Here is a 16,105-nt window from a genome sequence, read left to right as displayed (position 1 = left end):
TGAATGCTTTGAGGAAAAAGGGGGCACCTGGAGTGAAGCTGAAGTACCTCAAACCCCTCCCACCTAGCCATTATGCAGTGCATCCATTAGCACAGCGGGTGGCTGCAGGCATGTCAGGCAGCTGTTCAGTGTTCTGCTCTAACTGAAACATATCTCGGTGGAGATAGCCAGGCGTTGGTATATAAGAATCATAAGGTCGAGTGAACTCGGCTGGAATCCTCTACCTTTTCCTCTCGTCTAACGTGGACTTCTGGTTTCTCTGCCATCTGTTGTATTGCCTGTCTGTGCCTCTCCAGCAGATTTCTTCTGGCCGAATCCTGTGGTCCATCATCTTCATGAGGCCCTGCAGACGCATGATCATTATGAGAGGGGCTCCTGCTGCTGTCCCTAGGAAATTGGATCTAAAGTCGGCAATCTAAACTAGCCTGGAAGATCACCTTACTGACATTACACACTGCCAAAGTGTTTACATTGTGATCACAGATACTACTGTCATTTGAAATGAATCACCTTGAGTCGGAAACCTTTTCCAGAAATCCACTACTTTCAGGGGACAGAAGATCTCACATCCAACCTACCCAAACACAGCTTATGAACTCCCAATCCCTTGCCCCTTTCCAGCCGATTGAATTGAAATAATTGCCAGTTCTAACAATAATTAGCAAACAAAATCCAAACATTTCATTAATTTACATACCTCTTCAGTCAATTCCTAAACATTTGGCTCATTGAGCCTATCTTGGTAACTAAAATATTTTAAACTGAAAATTTGTATCAATCCTCAAAGGTGCTCAATGTTATTCTGGTATTCAGTCACATCAGGTTATGATATATTTTACTTCACGATGGCAAAGTGAATGTTCTCTGATTAGTGTTCATATTATTCACTAGGCTTGAAAGCAAGGCTGTGAATAAAAATTGTTTTTTCCAAATTTTAAAAATGTGGATAAAATCATCTCCATTTGGGAAAAAAAATGTGAAAACCAGAGAAGACTAAACACAAAATGTTTCTGCTGACAGCAATAGTTACTTTACTTTTTTTGTTCATTATAGCAATGCATGTTGACACTGTTGAGCAGACTAATCTTAAAGTGAAATCAGAATGAGTTCATGACCAAATTGGATGCTATATTAAGAAATGGTAATTTGAACTGGTATATGAGATGTCTAATTTGCTGGGATATATAATCGAATCTCATGAACTGAGGACAAATATTGATCTGGTTAGGAAATTAGCTGAGTGACAGGAAACAGGCAGGACAATTAATAAGACTGGCAACTAGTGACTTAGGGGTACCCTGAAAGCATCTGTGTTCATTTTTATTTTAAATGATGGGATAGAAAGCCATATGTCCACATTTGCAGATGGAGCAGAAAGAGGTAACTTTGTATGCAGAGTAGATGGAAACATAAAATTACAAAGAGAGATTAATTGACTCATGAATGAACAAAACTTGATCAAATGGATTCCAGAGTCAACAAGTGTTATATCACTCTTTTTAAATCCAAGGAGGATAAAACAGGGTAATTTCTAAATTGTGAGAAGCTAGGAACAATGGAGCTTCAGAGAAGAGTTTGTGGTCTAGGTAAGCAAATCATAAAAATGTCATGAACATGTACAGAAAATAAGCAGAAAAGATGAATGAATCTTATCCTTTATATTTCAAGGGTTCGAATACAATAGAGTAGAAGACATGTTCCAGCTTTACAAAGCCCTGGTTAGACCACATCCGGAGGATTGTGAAGAGTTCTGGCTACCGAAAGTCAGGAAAGATATATGGGCCTTGAAAGGAGTGTAGCATGTGCCTTCCACAATTACACCTGGCCTCCAAGGATTCAATTACAAAGAGAGGTTTCACAAATTGGTGGTGTATTCCCAGGAATTTAGAAGGTCAAGGGATGCTTTGTTTGCAGTTTTCATGATATTATGGGGAACTAGTAGGTTGGATTGGATTTTGTGTTTTTTTTTTCAGATGAATACGCCAGCTACCTTGTCGTAATTACTATCTGTTCCAGTGTGTGGTACTTGACAGGGTTATTTGAACAAATTTGCTGCTCCCATCCTCCTTTGCCTTTGCTCTGTCTTGGGCATATCTAATGATTAGTAGTTGAAATACACCATGAGGAATATCCACAGAAGAGTCTCTGTTCCTCAATGAAATCTCATACGACAAGATTTATCATATAACAGCAATAAATGCATCTACATTGAATCAGGTGTAATTACTGGTACCTTAAGGAGTTGGTTCAGGTACATTGCTCTCTTTGAAAGCTGCAGTAGAATTCTTCATCTCCACTCAGACTGTGTGAGACATCAGTACAACAGCAAGATTCATTGTAACATGAGGATTTGACCCATTAGCACTTTACCTTATTCAAAAGACTTCTGCTTGTTTGGGATTCAAGGATCAGGGAAAATTGTAGCAAGATTAGAGCTAGACCTTTCAGGACTGAAATTAGGAAATAACTGTGGTCACAAAGAATGTTAGAAGCTTTGAACTCACTTCCATAACCAACAAATGGTATCTGATCACTTTTCTTTTGTTAACCACAACAATTAAGATATATGAGGAAATCAGTGGCTATACAGGAGTGGGTCACAATCAACTATGCTGGTACTGAGAGGTAGAAAGGGTTTAATAAACCTCTGGGACACCCGGACCAACTAACCCAACCACCCCGTGGCTCAACACTTCAACTCCCCCTCCCACTCCACCAAGGACATGCAGGTCCTTGGACTCCTCCATCGCCAGACCATAGCAACACGACGGTTGGAGGAAGTGCGCCTCATCTTCCGCCTAGGAACCCTCCAACCACAAGGGATGAATGCGGATTTCTCCAGTTTCCTCATTTCCCCTCCCCCCACCTTGTCTCAGTCAAATCCCTCGAACTCAGCACCGCCTTCCTAACCTGCAATCTTCTTCCTGACCTCTCCGCCCCCACAGCCACTCCGGCCTATCACCCTCACCTTGACCTCCTTCCACCTATCGCATTTCCAACGCCCCTCCCCCAAGTCCCTCCTCCCTACCTTTTATCTTAGCCTGCTGGGGACACTTTTCGCATTCCTGAAGAATGGCTCATGCCCGAAACGTCGATTCTCCTGTTCCTTGGATGCTGTCTGACCTGCTGCGCTTTTCCAGTAACACATTTTCAGCTTTAATAAACTAATGTCAAGATTAGAGTGGGGCTGGAAAAGCACAGCAGGTCAGGCAGCATCTGAGGAGAAGGAAAATCGACATTTCGGGCAAAAGCCCTTCATCAAGAAACATTGATTTTCCTGCTTCTCAGATGTTGCCTGACCTGCTGTGCTTTTCCAGCCCCACTCTAATCTTGACTCTGATCTCCAGCATCTGCAGTACCCACTTCTGCCTTAATAAACTAATGGTTTGCTTCTATTATTGGATTTATATATTTATTCCACTTTATTTGTAAATTCACCTTCCTACAATATGACTTTATTTTTCATTCTGTTTGACTTTGTGCTTTGATAGCTACCTCGAAACAAAGTCTGCCTAATTCCCACCAATCTGTTTTTTTTCTTCAGTTTTTAAGCTAAGCAATTTTGGTTCATGAATTGACTTTATGGAACAACTGCTATTCAATTGATAAATGCACTGATTCAAACTTGAATTTCTGTGCTAGTTCTCCACAAATACTTTCTATTTGGGCAGACAACAGAAGTTCGGAGTTTCAAGGGTGTTCTCAGTAAACTTTGCACTTTTCATAGGGATTCTGAAGAAGTCAAAATGTTAAGTCTGTTTGTCTCTGCTTGTGTAGAGGTTTATTAGAACACGTAGAAGGCCTTGGACAGAGAGGTCAAAGTGGAAAAAAGATGTAGAATTATATTTTAAATTAAAATGATATTATACAAGCAATCAATTATATGGTTTTAAGAACAATTGTTGTCAAAATTTCTGAATGGTTTTCAATTTCTCCTCAACTCAACATTTGTTATTCTTATTATATTGTTTTAATGAAAACGGAGTGAATAGGCATGGAATGATGATGGCATGGAGGTATGTGGATAGCATGGGCACTTCATGATTCAAGCTACCCACCTCAGTAGTGAAATACCAGCCCTCATCCTGAAAGAGTACACGTTAAATCAATCTGTCAAAGACAAGGACATTATCATAACCCCATGTGATATTACAATAAGTCAGAATACCATTATAAGATATTAGGTCAAGAAGGCACATTCCAGATCCCTACAGGGCAGGAGTTCTGTTTATGGAGACAGTGACTGATGCTGAGGTTTCAAATTGTATCATTTTCATAAATGCTGCATAACCTTTTTCATAAAATAACATATCCAAATTTTTTATATAAAAAATGAACTATATAATTAATTGAATGAAAACAATTTCACGTTTGTTATTATGAGAATGACAATCTGCATTTTTAAAACAACAATCAAAGGTTAAACCTCTATATAACGTAACACTTTTGACTATCAATGCCAATAAGGCTTTTGGAGCCAATAGTGAATGCATGATATTTTGTAAGTGATATTATTATATGTTCTGGATTTGACAGGGACAAGATGGGATTCTTCATGTCTAAATCATTGGATGAAAGCCTAAAGAAACAGCAAGAGTTCATGGCAGCAAACAGTGCTCTTCAGGTATGACTATAATTCTGAGAAAAAAGTGATACAGTGTTCCACGTCATGCGTTCATTATCTGCTTTAGATTGGTAATATGAGCTGACGTGGCTTAACGAACACTAGCATATTAATGAAGTGATGTATTTCAGAACAAATTTTGCTGAAACTAAAACTTGATAATAGAGTTGTGTTATTTACCAAAGAACTCATTGGTAACGTAATATCATGGTACACGCATTGACACATGTTATTTGCTGGCAAAACTCACATATCACTTGTTCATTGTTGAAACAAGGACCTTTCCTATTAGGAAGGTTATTAACACTACTGGTAAACATTTTCCTATTTAAATCAGATTGATGGTAAGAACTTTAATGGCCTTATACATCTCAACATCGGGACAGGCAGGAGGCTGGAAGATCACAGCAAGCCAGGCAGCAGCAGGAGGTGGAGAAGTAGATGTTTCAGATATAACCCTTCTTTAGAACTGGGGGTGGATGTAGAGGGAGCTGCAGATTAAGGGTCTGGACAGGGGCAGGGTGGTGAATTGGGGATAGGTGAAGATAGACCAAGGGTATGACTTGTTGATCAATGGGAGGAAGGAATCCAGTTGGTGGCTGGGAGGAGTGGAAGGGAGGAGAAGGGGCTGGGAAGGGAGTCGGGGGATGGGAAGGCAGTTTATCTGAGATTGGAGAACTAATGCTGAGTCCTCCAGGCTATAAGCTGCCCAGACGGAAGAGAAGGTGTTCCTCCAATTTGCAATTTGGTTCATTGTGCAATGGAGGAGACCAAGGATGGTCATGTCGGAAAGGAAGTGGGATGGAGAATTAAAATGGGCGGTGACTGGGAGGTCCGATTGGCCTCTGCGGGCCTGGCTGAGATGCTCGGCAAACCGTTCCCTAACTTTACCTTTGGTCTCCCTGAAACCACCAGTTTGTAAAACATTTGCTGCCGGGGAGTATGTAAGGTAGAAAGTGGATGCTGGTAAAGCAGAGCTTGTGGAACAGATTTTATAAAATAAAGCTGTTGATAACTTCAACATAAGTAATGCACCAAACTCATTTATGTGCTTTCAGCAAAACTCTCAACTAGTAATTCAGATCTTGGTTAATTGATTTTGATTGTTTCTTGGTAACCTGAAATCACTGATGGACAGCTGATGGACCAAGTGACAAAGTTGATTTACGACAGTAAAGCAAACTATTATGTTTTTGTATCTTTTCTACTAACTCTTGCATGAAGTTCTATGGTTTAATTATTTTAGATTACTCTCAAGTCCAAACTGTCTGTGAGTGTGACAGTGTCTTCCCTGGCCTTAATACGTAGGTAGGCCTTTGTTATCCTGCATAAAGGATGACAAAGAGAAAAACCTTTGCTGGTGATTATTTCCCTGACTGAAATTAATTGTGCCCTTAGTGTGATTCTTCCCTCATCTTCAAGAAGCAATAGCGTGTCAGTTTGCATTTTAACTCTAAGCTTAAGAGCAAGCTTCTTAATGATGACCAAGCAAAGTAGTGCAAAACTTACATTCATCATTATATTAGTTGTTCAAGAGGGAAAAGCAAGACACTTTTTTTCACTATTTTGGAAGCTAAATTAGTTTGGCACAACCTAAGGCAGGATTTTTCAGGTGCTGCTGTTTTTTGCCCTGGTACACAAACAATGCCCTCCATCATGTCTCTTCCACTTCGCGCACTTCTATCCTTGGATCCCAACTGCAACAAGGGTGGAAGCCCCTGGTCCTCATATCCACCCCACAAGTCTCCAGATACAGCGCATCATCCTCTGCCATTTTTGCCAATTATGTCAGACCCCACCACAGAACGTACATTTCCCTCTCCATCCATATCTGCACTCCGCCAGAGACCATTCACTCCGTGACTCCCTTGCTGGGTCCACACTCCCCACCAACCCACCTCAGCTCCCTTCCCCGTCCACATTCCTGATGAAGGGCTTAGGCCTGAAACGTTGACTCTCCTACGCCTCGGATGCTGCCTGACCTCCTGTGCTTTTTCCAATGCCACACTTTTCGATTTCGACCACACAAAGTGTTGGCAGAGCAAGCAGCTTTAGTGCTACCAGCTGCCCGCAGTCATTTAACTTTGAGTGGGGTGTTAATTGATGGAGGAAGCTCCATCTCAGAGAGCTGCCAATGAATCAGCTTGCTGGCAACTCTGTCAACCCACTAACACTTGGGATGGGGTAGGTGGGAGATGTCAATGCCCAACGGCTGGAGCGCAGGGCATAGGGGTCACAAAGTATTCAAGTTGGGGTCTACACCAGGTACCCAACCGGGGCCTGTGATTTATGCCACTGCTGTGGTCCGAGTACTGCTAGGATTGAGTCATCCAAAGATGTGCAGGTTAGGTGGATTGGCCATGCTAAATCACCCATAGGTATCGAGGGATGTGTAAGTTGGGTGGATTTTCCATGGGAAATGCAGGTTTATGGGGATAGGGTAGGGGAATGTCCATACTGTAGGGATTCTATTGTGGCCACTGCTGAGATCACAGGAAATGTCTGTAGAAGACGAACAAATCAAGGCCAGATTTTAGGCAGTTTAGGTATATGAGCAGGACAAGTGACAGTTTGGAGAGGTTGAGGGAGACCCCCGAAATTCTTCCAAAGCTTCATCTGTTTTCAGTTGCCAAGACAGTATGCTTCCTTTTTCCTCTTAGCTAGTCTCACAATTTCACCTGTCATCCATGGTTCACTAATCTTGCCATTTTTATCCCTCATTTTCACAGGAACATGTCTAACCTGCACTCTAATCAAACTCTCTTTAAAAGCCTCCTATATATCAATGTGGATTCACCTTCAAACAGCTGCTCCAAGTCCACATTCCCAGCTCCTGCTGAATTTTGGTATAGTTGGCCTTCCCCTAATTTAGCATTCTTCCTTTAGGACCACTCTCAGCCTTAATAGTCCTTGGCAAGCAGATACTGCCTGGGTCAAAGCCAAAGGGTCTGCTAGTCTTACGTCTTCACTGGCAAATCCCACCAGTCTCCATGCAACATTCAATGATCCTCATCACCTTCAAGCATCCTTGCAAGCCATTAGAATGCAGCCTTCTCATTGGAGGCTCCCATCATCTTATGTCATGCCAAGATGCAATTATACTGTTCCTCACCTACTCAATCATGCAATATGTGAGACCTTTGAAGTCTTTCTTATATGTGCATTTCCTTAAAAATGTCCATTATTTCCCAGTAAAAGCTGCTAGCTAGCATCTGACCTGGCTCTCCTCTCTGTCTGTGGGAAACAGATAGTAAGGATTTCTCCAAGTACTTAACTCGGAATAAAATGACTAAAGCTAGTGTTGGTCTTCCTCGAAAATAAGTTTGAGGAAGAGACGAACGGAAAACAAAGAAATGACAGGTGCTTTGAACAGGTATATTTTCGCTAGCTTCACAGTAGAAGACTTCGAAAACCTCTCAAAGATAATTGAAAATAGGAGGGATAGGAGGGAATGAAATCAAAAATAAAATTACTATCACTCAGGAGAAGGTACCAGGAAAATTATTATTTGGAGGTGCCGGTGTTGGACTGGGGTGTACAAAGTTAAAAATCACACAACACCAGGTTATAGTCCAACAGGTTTATTTGGAAGCACTAGCTTTCGGAGCACTGCTCCTTCATCAGGTGGTTGTGCTTGGACTTAAAACCTGACAAGTCTCCAAGACTGATTGACCTGTATCCCAAGTCTTAAAAGAGGTTGCAGCATAAATAGAAAATGCTTAGTTATAGTTTTTAAAAATGTGTTTGATTTTGAAATATAACACCTTTTGGTCAAGAAAGGAAGGAGGCAGATATCAGGAAACTGCAGACCAATTGACCTGACATCTGTCATAGGGAAGGTGCTCAATTCCATTATTCTGAAGGTTTTAAAAGGATTTTCTGAAACATACCATGTGATCAGACTGCATGGCTTTGTGGCATGATAAGTGACCTATTAAAATGTTTGATGAAGTAATGTTCACGATGGGTCAAAGGAAACCACTGGATGTGATGTATTTGGAGTTCCAAAATGCATTTGATAAGGTTCCATAATCAAAGGGATCTACACAAAGTAACAGTACATGGTGTCAGGCATAACGTAAGCATGGATAAATTGTGTTAGCTAACACAGAATAGGAATAGATAAAGTTTTTTTGGGTTGGTAAGCTATAACTAGTGGAATGTGATAGGGATCAGTGTTGGGGCCTTAACTATTTATGTTCTGAATCAGTGATCTGGACTGAATGTATGATGGCTAAGTTTAGTGATGACAGCAACATAGGAAAGCTAGTAAGTTGTCAAAAAGAGGTAGACAGTTTGCATAAGCAGCATTGTATTTAAATAGACAATGAATGCAAAATTTAATGGTGCAGTGATATCTCAGTTGCATGATTCACATAAAGTTAGTATGTAATAAGTGATTCAGAAGATAAATGGAATGTTGTCATTTATTGTAAGAGAAATGGAATATAAAAATCAGAAAGTATAACTACACCAGTAGAGCAGGTTGGTGAGACAATGTCTGGCACACTTTGTAGTGTTCTTATTATGTTTTTAAAAAAATTGCTTTAAAAAACAGTTTAGAGAAGGTTCACCCATCTGATACCTGGAAAGAGGGGTCATCTTATGTAAAAAGGTTGAACTGGTTGTTATCACATAGTCAGCTATTTCACAGAGCCCAATGTTAGCCCTAACAGACCCTATTAGAACATAGAGCATTACAGCGCAATACCGGCACTTGGCCCTCAATGTTGCACGAACCAATCTGAAGCCCATCTAACCTACTCTATTCCATTCTCGTCCATATGCCTATCCAATAACCATTTCAATGCCCTTAAAGTTGGCGGGTCTACAATTGTTGCAGGCAGTGCGCTCCACGCCTCTACTACTCTGAGTAAAGAAGCTACCTTTGACATCTGACCGATATCTATCACCCCTCAATGTAAAGCTACGTCCCCTCGTGCTAGCCATCACCATCTGTTGTTCAACCTATCTGACCTATTAATAGCGAGTCACCCACCTAACCTGATCATTATCCACTCCTTTGTCTGTTAACTGTTCTTCTCTCTCTTTGGGCTCTATTCCCACCTATTGTTTCCTCCTTACTCTTGCCCCCCACCCAACTCCACCCACTGGTTTCAATGTTGACAGTATCCCTTCAGAATCAACCAATGGTTCAATCTGTCTTTGTTACACTTGTAATCATTGAGGTCAGAGATTGTAACTACATTAGAAGAATAATAATAGTAATAATGACTGCTGTTGAAAATGCTTTGTGAAATCTCCAGGCAGTAGAGTTCAGTGGTGTGTTTCACATAGGTCAGCATTGTGAGTGAGGCCTTCTTCGTACCACAGTGTTCGAATGTTTTGTGTCCCTGTGTGTCATGACAAAGAATCCAAGTTCATTCTTTCCTTTTTAAACGTTAGAGACAGAGACTTAAGCCAGAATGCAATGAAACTCTGGAAACAGAATTTTTCAATTCCTATCAGAGATGGGACCAGAGGAAGTAAGGCCCAAGAACTGGTGTCAGCAAGGAGCTTTGCTACATTTTAAGTCTGTTTTCCTTCTGGGTGGAGTGGCAGGTAGCCTTTTACATCATATAAATGGATTCCTAAGGCCATTTAGAAGAAGCAGACTAGACCATTACAGTTTGCAGACTCAGAGCAAAGCTGAAATTCAGCCAGGATGAAGGTTGCTGACTCCCAGTTGCAGCAATGGATGGAGGGACCAATTTTCCATTGATCAACGATAACCTTTTCCCTCTCTCTACTCCCGCCATAGCCACTGAACTACCTTTGCCCCTCTGCCATGATGGCCTAACAGTTCTGAATTTTTTGAATGGATTTTTAAAAAATTTCTCAAGTGGGAGTGTCTTCCTCTGTCTCCTTTTCAGGAGATTGCCATCGCAGGCAATTCAGCTACCAATTTATCATTGGAATTGGATCTCCATCTCTGCAGATGCCCTTAACCAGAATATGAGTGCAGTGTTTTGCTGATAATTGGCCATCCTGACAAAGAATTGGTCAGATGTCTATTGTAGACCCAGGACCTGGAACTTCCACTGATATCAGGATCCCAGAACAAAACTCCATCTCTTCACCTTGCATTCAGTTTCTATAAGTTAAGGTATCTGAGCTGCCAACAAGCTGAAGAACTGGAATATTCTTGAAAATTCAGGTGATTTGACTCTGCAGCACATGGTCACATGGTCAGATTCTATCTGTGTGTTCAGGGGGTAACTCTTTCTGTGAGTACAAGGGCAGCAATATTTTCAGCCATGTGAGTGGTCCTGTGCAGACAATTAGCAGTGCCTAATATTCATCATGCCATGCAGCAATTAAAATTAAGATTGCTTTTCTCATTGGTGCTGCCTTATGTATGCCAATGATCTTGGAAAGGGGCATCCATTACATAAAAAGTAGGCATGTAATATATAGTATTGGTCATCTTCTGAAGCTGCCTGGATCGGAATACAAGTTGAGTACAGAGATCTATATTTATTTCCTTTCTTACTAAATTCACTGACCAGGTATTAGTCCTTGAACGCATTTCCAGTTTCAGTTGTTGACACAGGCCAAATTATTATTCTGTACTCTCTTTACACACTATTACTGGCTGACTTAAGATTGTTGCACCATGTTCACATTGCACTGGATAGCAGTAACTTCTGATCATTGATCTACCATTAAAACCTCTTGGTTAACATGCTATTTCCATTCACATTATGCTAAGTGAAAGACACTGACCATTTAATTAAGCTGCCCCAGCTTTGCTATTCCTTCAAATTCTGCCGGTAATTGCTGATGGTTTTAACCCCACCTCAAAAAAAAAAGTGAGGTGGGAATCTTTAAATCATCAATTATGGCAAATGCTAGAATTTATTGAAGCAAAGAAGCCCCCTGCCCATTATTGCTGTGCGGCCAATTTGTCTATTCCCAGAGAGGATTTTAAGATAATAGGCAAAAGTTAACATTCAATGCTACTAACGCTATTTGAGAAATTACTAGATATTAATGCACAATTAACTCAAAATTTAGAGAAAATTAAACACTGCATTTGGAAAATTTCACATAAATATAAGTAAAAACATTGATAGTGAATGACCCTGGAAGTATGAGCTGTTATCATATGTGGAGACATTGTAATTATGGAATTTGCATCAATATTTTAAGAATTTCAGTAAGCTCAAAAGTGAACCTTGGATTGTCCTATTCACAGTCTTCAGGAATACTTTGTCAAATCTTGCAGCACCTCCATCAACAGACTGTGCTGAGGAGGATCCATCCCATTGAAACATTCTAGCTGAATTTGCTGTCCTTGAGATTGCTGTGATGGTGGCAACATCAATGTATCTGTAGCATGTTTGAAAAGCTTACAGAGACAAATAGTGGACTTTGTTAGAAATTTGTTGGCAGCAGCTCATGATCAACCTGTATTTGCATGGAGTCTCCAGTGTAGTGAAATATCCTACGGTGCTTCACAGGAACATTTTCAGACAAAGTGTGCAAACTTATGTTAGGACAGGTGACTAAAAGCTGGTTCGAAGAGCGAGGTTTTATAGAAGTGGGAGGCAGAGAAGTGTAAGCATGGAAATCCATAGCTTAGGGCAAGGGAGTTGAATGGTGGCCACAGCAACAGAAAGGATTTTCACTTTGTTCAAGAACAGAATTTGGTTATTTTAATACATATGAATACAGGAATGGTTTATACAAAATTGCATGGTATAGCATATCAGTTTTGTGGCAGAATGGTGCACTATATCAAGTCACTTGCTCTATATTGCACAATTAACACCTTCTGAAAGTAAATTAATGTGATAATCTGCTATGTTTGAATGCATTTGATCTCTTGGTGAATAATCTTGTAGGTTCATTAATTTAATCTTTTTTTACTGCAATATACTTTGTTGGAAAAACGTTATCGGGAGTGAATGGGTGCTTAGATTTGCTGCAAAAGCAAATTTATTTTTCCAAAATCATAAACAAGCTCTCGGTTTGTTTTCTTTGTTTATCATCCATTTGTTTTGTTTAAAGTTTGTAGAACTAACTGCTCCATCATACAAATAAATGATTATCACTTATTCAGCAGTTTCAATCAGTAGAAAGGTCACAAACACACTGAAATAAGATGGCTAGTAAGATTGATCCTCCCACTTCCTCCAGACCAAAGGGGTAGCCATGGGCATCCGCATGGACCCCAGCTATGCCTGCCTGTTCGTCAGATCCGTGGAACAGTTCACCTTCCACAATTACACCTGCACCATTCCCCACATTTTCCTCCACTACATTGATGACTATATTGGCACCACCTCATGCTCCTACGAGCAGATTGAACACTTCATCAACTTCACTAACATCTTTCACCCTGACCTCAAGTTCACCTGGACTATCGTGGACACCTCCCTCCCCTTCCTGGATCTCTTCATTTCCATTTCTGGTGACAGACTCAGTACAGACATCTACTTCAAACCCACCGACTCCCACAGCTACCTGGGCTACACCTCTTCCCACCCTCCTCTCCTGTAAAAATGCTATCCCTTGCTTCCAGCTCTGCTGCATCTGCTCCCCGGAGGAGCAGTTCCACTCCAGAGCATCCTAAATGGCCTCCGATTTCAAGGACCACAATTTTCCCTCCCACATGGTCAACAATGCCCTCCAGCACATGTCCTTCACTTCCTGTACCTTTTCCCTCAAAACCCACTCCTCCAACCGTAACAAGGATAGAAGCTCCTGGTCCTCAACTTCGACCCCACCAATCTCCGGAAACAACAATCACCTTCGCCAATTCTGCCACTTACAGTCAGACCTCACCACCAGAGATATATTTTCCTCCCCAGCTCTATCAGCATTCCGCAGAGACCATTCCCTCAGTGACTCCCTCGTGAGGTCCACAGTCCCCACCAAACTATACTACACTCTGAACACCTTCCCTTGCCATCGCAAGAGGTGTAAAACCTACCCCCACACCTGTCCACTCATCTCCATCCAAGACCCCAAAGGATCCTTACACATCCGGCAGAAATTTTTCTGCAAATCCAAACACCTCATCCACTGTGTTCATTGCTCCCGATGTGGCCTCTTGTACACTGGGGAGACAGGATGCCAACTTGCAGAACGGTTCAGGGAACATCTTCGGGACACATGTATCAAGCAACCCCGCCACCCTGTGACTGACCACTGCAACTACCTATCCCACTCCTCCAAGGACATGCAAGTCCTGGGCCTCCTCCACTGCCAAATCCAAGCCACTGGATACCTGGAGGAAGAATTCCTTATCTCCCTCCTTGGGACCCTCCAACCACAGGGCATCAGTATCAATTTCACCAGTTTCCTCATCTCCTCTCCCCCTACCTTATCCCAGATCCAACCCTCCAATTCGGCACCACCCTCTTGAACCGTCTTACCTGTCCATCTTCCTTCCCACCTATCCGCTCCACCCTCTGCTCCGACCTATCACATTCACCCCCACCTTCATCTAACTATTGCCTTCCAAGCTACCTCCCACCCCCCAGCCACACACCTCCCCCCATTTATCTCTCAGCCCCTTGGGCCACCACTCCAACATTCCTGATGGAGGGCTTATGCCCGAATCTTTGAGTCTCCTGCTCCTCGGATTCTGCCTGACCTGTCTGCACCACACTTTTTGGCACTTCATTCATAGCACTCTGCCTAAAAAAAATTGATGTAGCATGAAGAAAACACAAAATCAAACATAAAAATTGGGGCATGAATGCAAATTGTCGTCTTTACTGAAGAGGTTTTGCAACCTGACAATTGCCATTGGAATTAATACTCTCTGGGAATGTATGCAAGTCAGAAAGCTGCTCAGGTACATCTCTTTCTCGTTTGTGGGCTGTCCCTTTGGATGGTCAATTTGGCATTTTTTTTGTGCTGTCTTCTCTCGGCAAGTCTACTACTGTAATGGGGAGGAAGCCATGACATGCCAAACTGAGCAATTCATCATTCCTCCACCTGCTACTGCAGCCCCACAGCTCTTGAGTCCACTGCGCAACTTTAATGTTGCCCTATATTTAATTAGTGACAATGTATTTTGAAGTAACTATGGTTGGAGTCTTAGAACGATCTGAGAGGTGTAGGCTGTATTGAGATTTGCAGCAGAACTGCACAGGAAGTCTGATGAGGCCCAAGTGATGTTGGGAACACCTTGCAGCATCGTTTCTGTTTTTGAGGCGTGGCGAAGTGAGTTCCTTGCTCGGCAGCAGCAAGTTGTCAATTAAATGGGATTATTGCTTGTAAAAACCTTGCTAAAGGCACAACTCACCTCGTCAATATTGAGCTTGCTATCTTGTCAGTCCAGCTAGATGTTGAGAAAACTCAACGTGGAAACTAGAATGGCGAATCAACTTGTCGCTTGCTCCAAAGGATCTCCATGTTGCTCACCATCCTCGGTCACATTCCACAGGCATCAGCCACACTCAGCCCATATTTATAGACATTGGAATCTGACATTTGGCACTTTTCAGATACACTGATAGTGTGCTCAGAAAGCACAGATCTGCATTGCACGGTGCGTTAACAAAGAGCACTGCAAGGCTGCAACAAGTACACTTTACATGCAAGGACTGACATTCCAGCTCATGAATTGGAAGAGGCTGCATTTCAGGGCTGTTCACTTCCTCTTTGTATTTTTCTTCAGCATCTATCTGCAGACTCATAGCATCCAATGACATGCCATAAACGTATGTTGCCATTTCACCCAAAGCTATCACCACTTTGAGGAACTCTTGCAGAGATGCACGGACAGGCTGCTTGTCAGGAAGGATCTGTCCAATGGTGGGGGCTGTGGATATCTTGCTGCCCTGGAGTGAGAGGGGAAAGATATAAAAGAGACCCGAGGGGCAACTTTTTCACGCAGAGAGTGGTACGTGTATGGAATGAGCTGCCAGAGGATGTGGTGGAGGCTGGTACAATTGCAACATTTAAGAGGCATTTGGATGGGTATATGAATAGGAAGGGTTTGGAGGGATATGGGCCGGGTACTGGCAGGTGGGACTAGATTGGGTTGGTATATATGGCCGGCATGGACGGGTTGGACTGAAGGGTCTGTTCCCATGCTGTACATCTCTATGACTCTATGTGCACAAAATATATTGCATGTCTATTCAACTAAATGGTCATGTGGGAAAGTGTAGGAGTCAATCCACAGTCCATTCAGGGGATGGAGGGGGGAGGTAGTTACTCTTAGTCAGGGTTTCATGGTACCATAAGCCACTGACATGGGCAGTACACATTCTAGGGTCAGTATCTCCTTGGGCTGTTCACAGTCATGGTATCTGTCCAACTACATTACAGGCAGTGTTCAGTGGTCGGTCCTGTGAGGCCACACAAGCAGTCGGCGAATAATCTATTCTTATTCAGGGAGCTGCAAATATAGCGGGCCAAGGTCTAGCCAGTTATGTCTAGGATTTGTCAAAGTCAGCAGCGGATGGGGACAAATACAGTCCAAGAACCATCCATTGCTTGGAAGTCAGTGCAACGTGT

At 42.1% G+C, this 16,105-nt stretch overlaps 1 protein-coding gene across 2 annotated transcripts in view; it reads left to right on the top strand.

Moving 5' to 3' along the window:
- Nucleotides 1-16,105, top strand: part of plgrkt (plasminogen receptor, C-terminal lysine transmembrane protein) — a 76,595-nt gene that overhangs the window by 9,593 nt on the left and 50,897 nt on the right. For both annotated transcript variants that reach the window (XM_087996480.1, XM_043715295.2), the window contains exon 2: nt 4,537-4,624. In XM_087996480.1, coding sequence (XP_087852606.1) covers nt 4,544-4,624 — 81 coding nt within the window. In that variant the 5' untranslated portion in view covers nt 4,537-4,543. The remainder of the gene's footprint in view (nt 1-4,536; nt 4,625-16,105) is intronic.

The sequence above is a fragment of the Chiloscyllium plagiosum genome, unplaced genomic scaffold (genome assembly GCF_037043375.1).
Source record: "Chiloscyllium plagiosum isolate Xiang-an unplaced genomic scaffold, Cpla_swu_hap1 HiC_scaffold_2, whole genome shotgun sequence".
NCBI classification, from domain to species: Eukaryota; Metazoa; Chordata; class Chondrichthyes; order Orectolobiformes; family Hemiscylliidae; genus Chiloscyllium; species Chiloscyllium plagiosum.
Note: the sequence above shows the minus strand (reverse complement) of the source record. Positions and strands in the feature narration are given on the sequence as shown.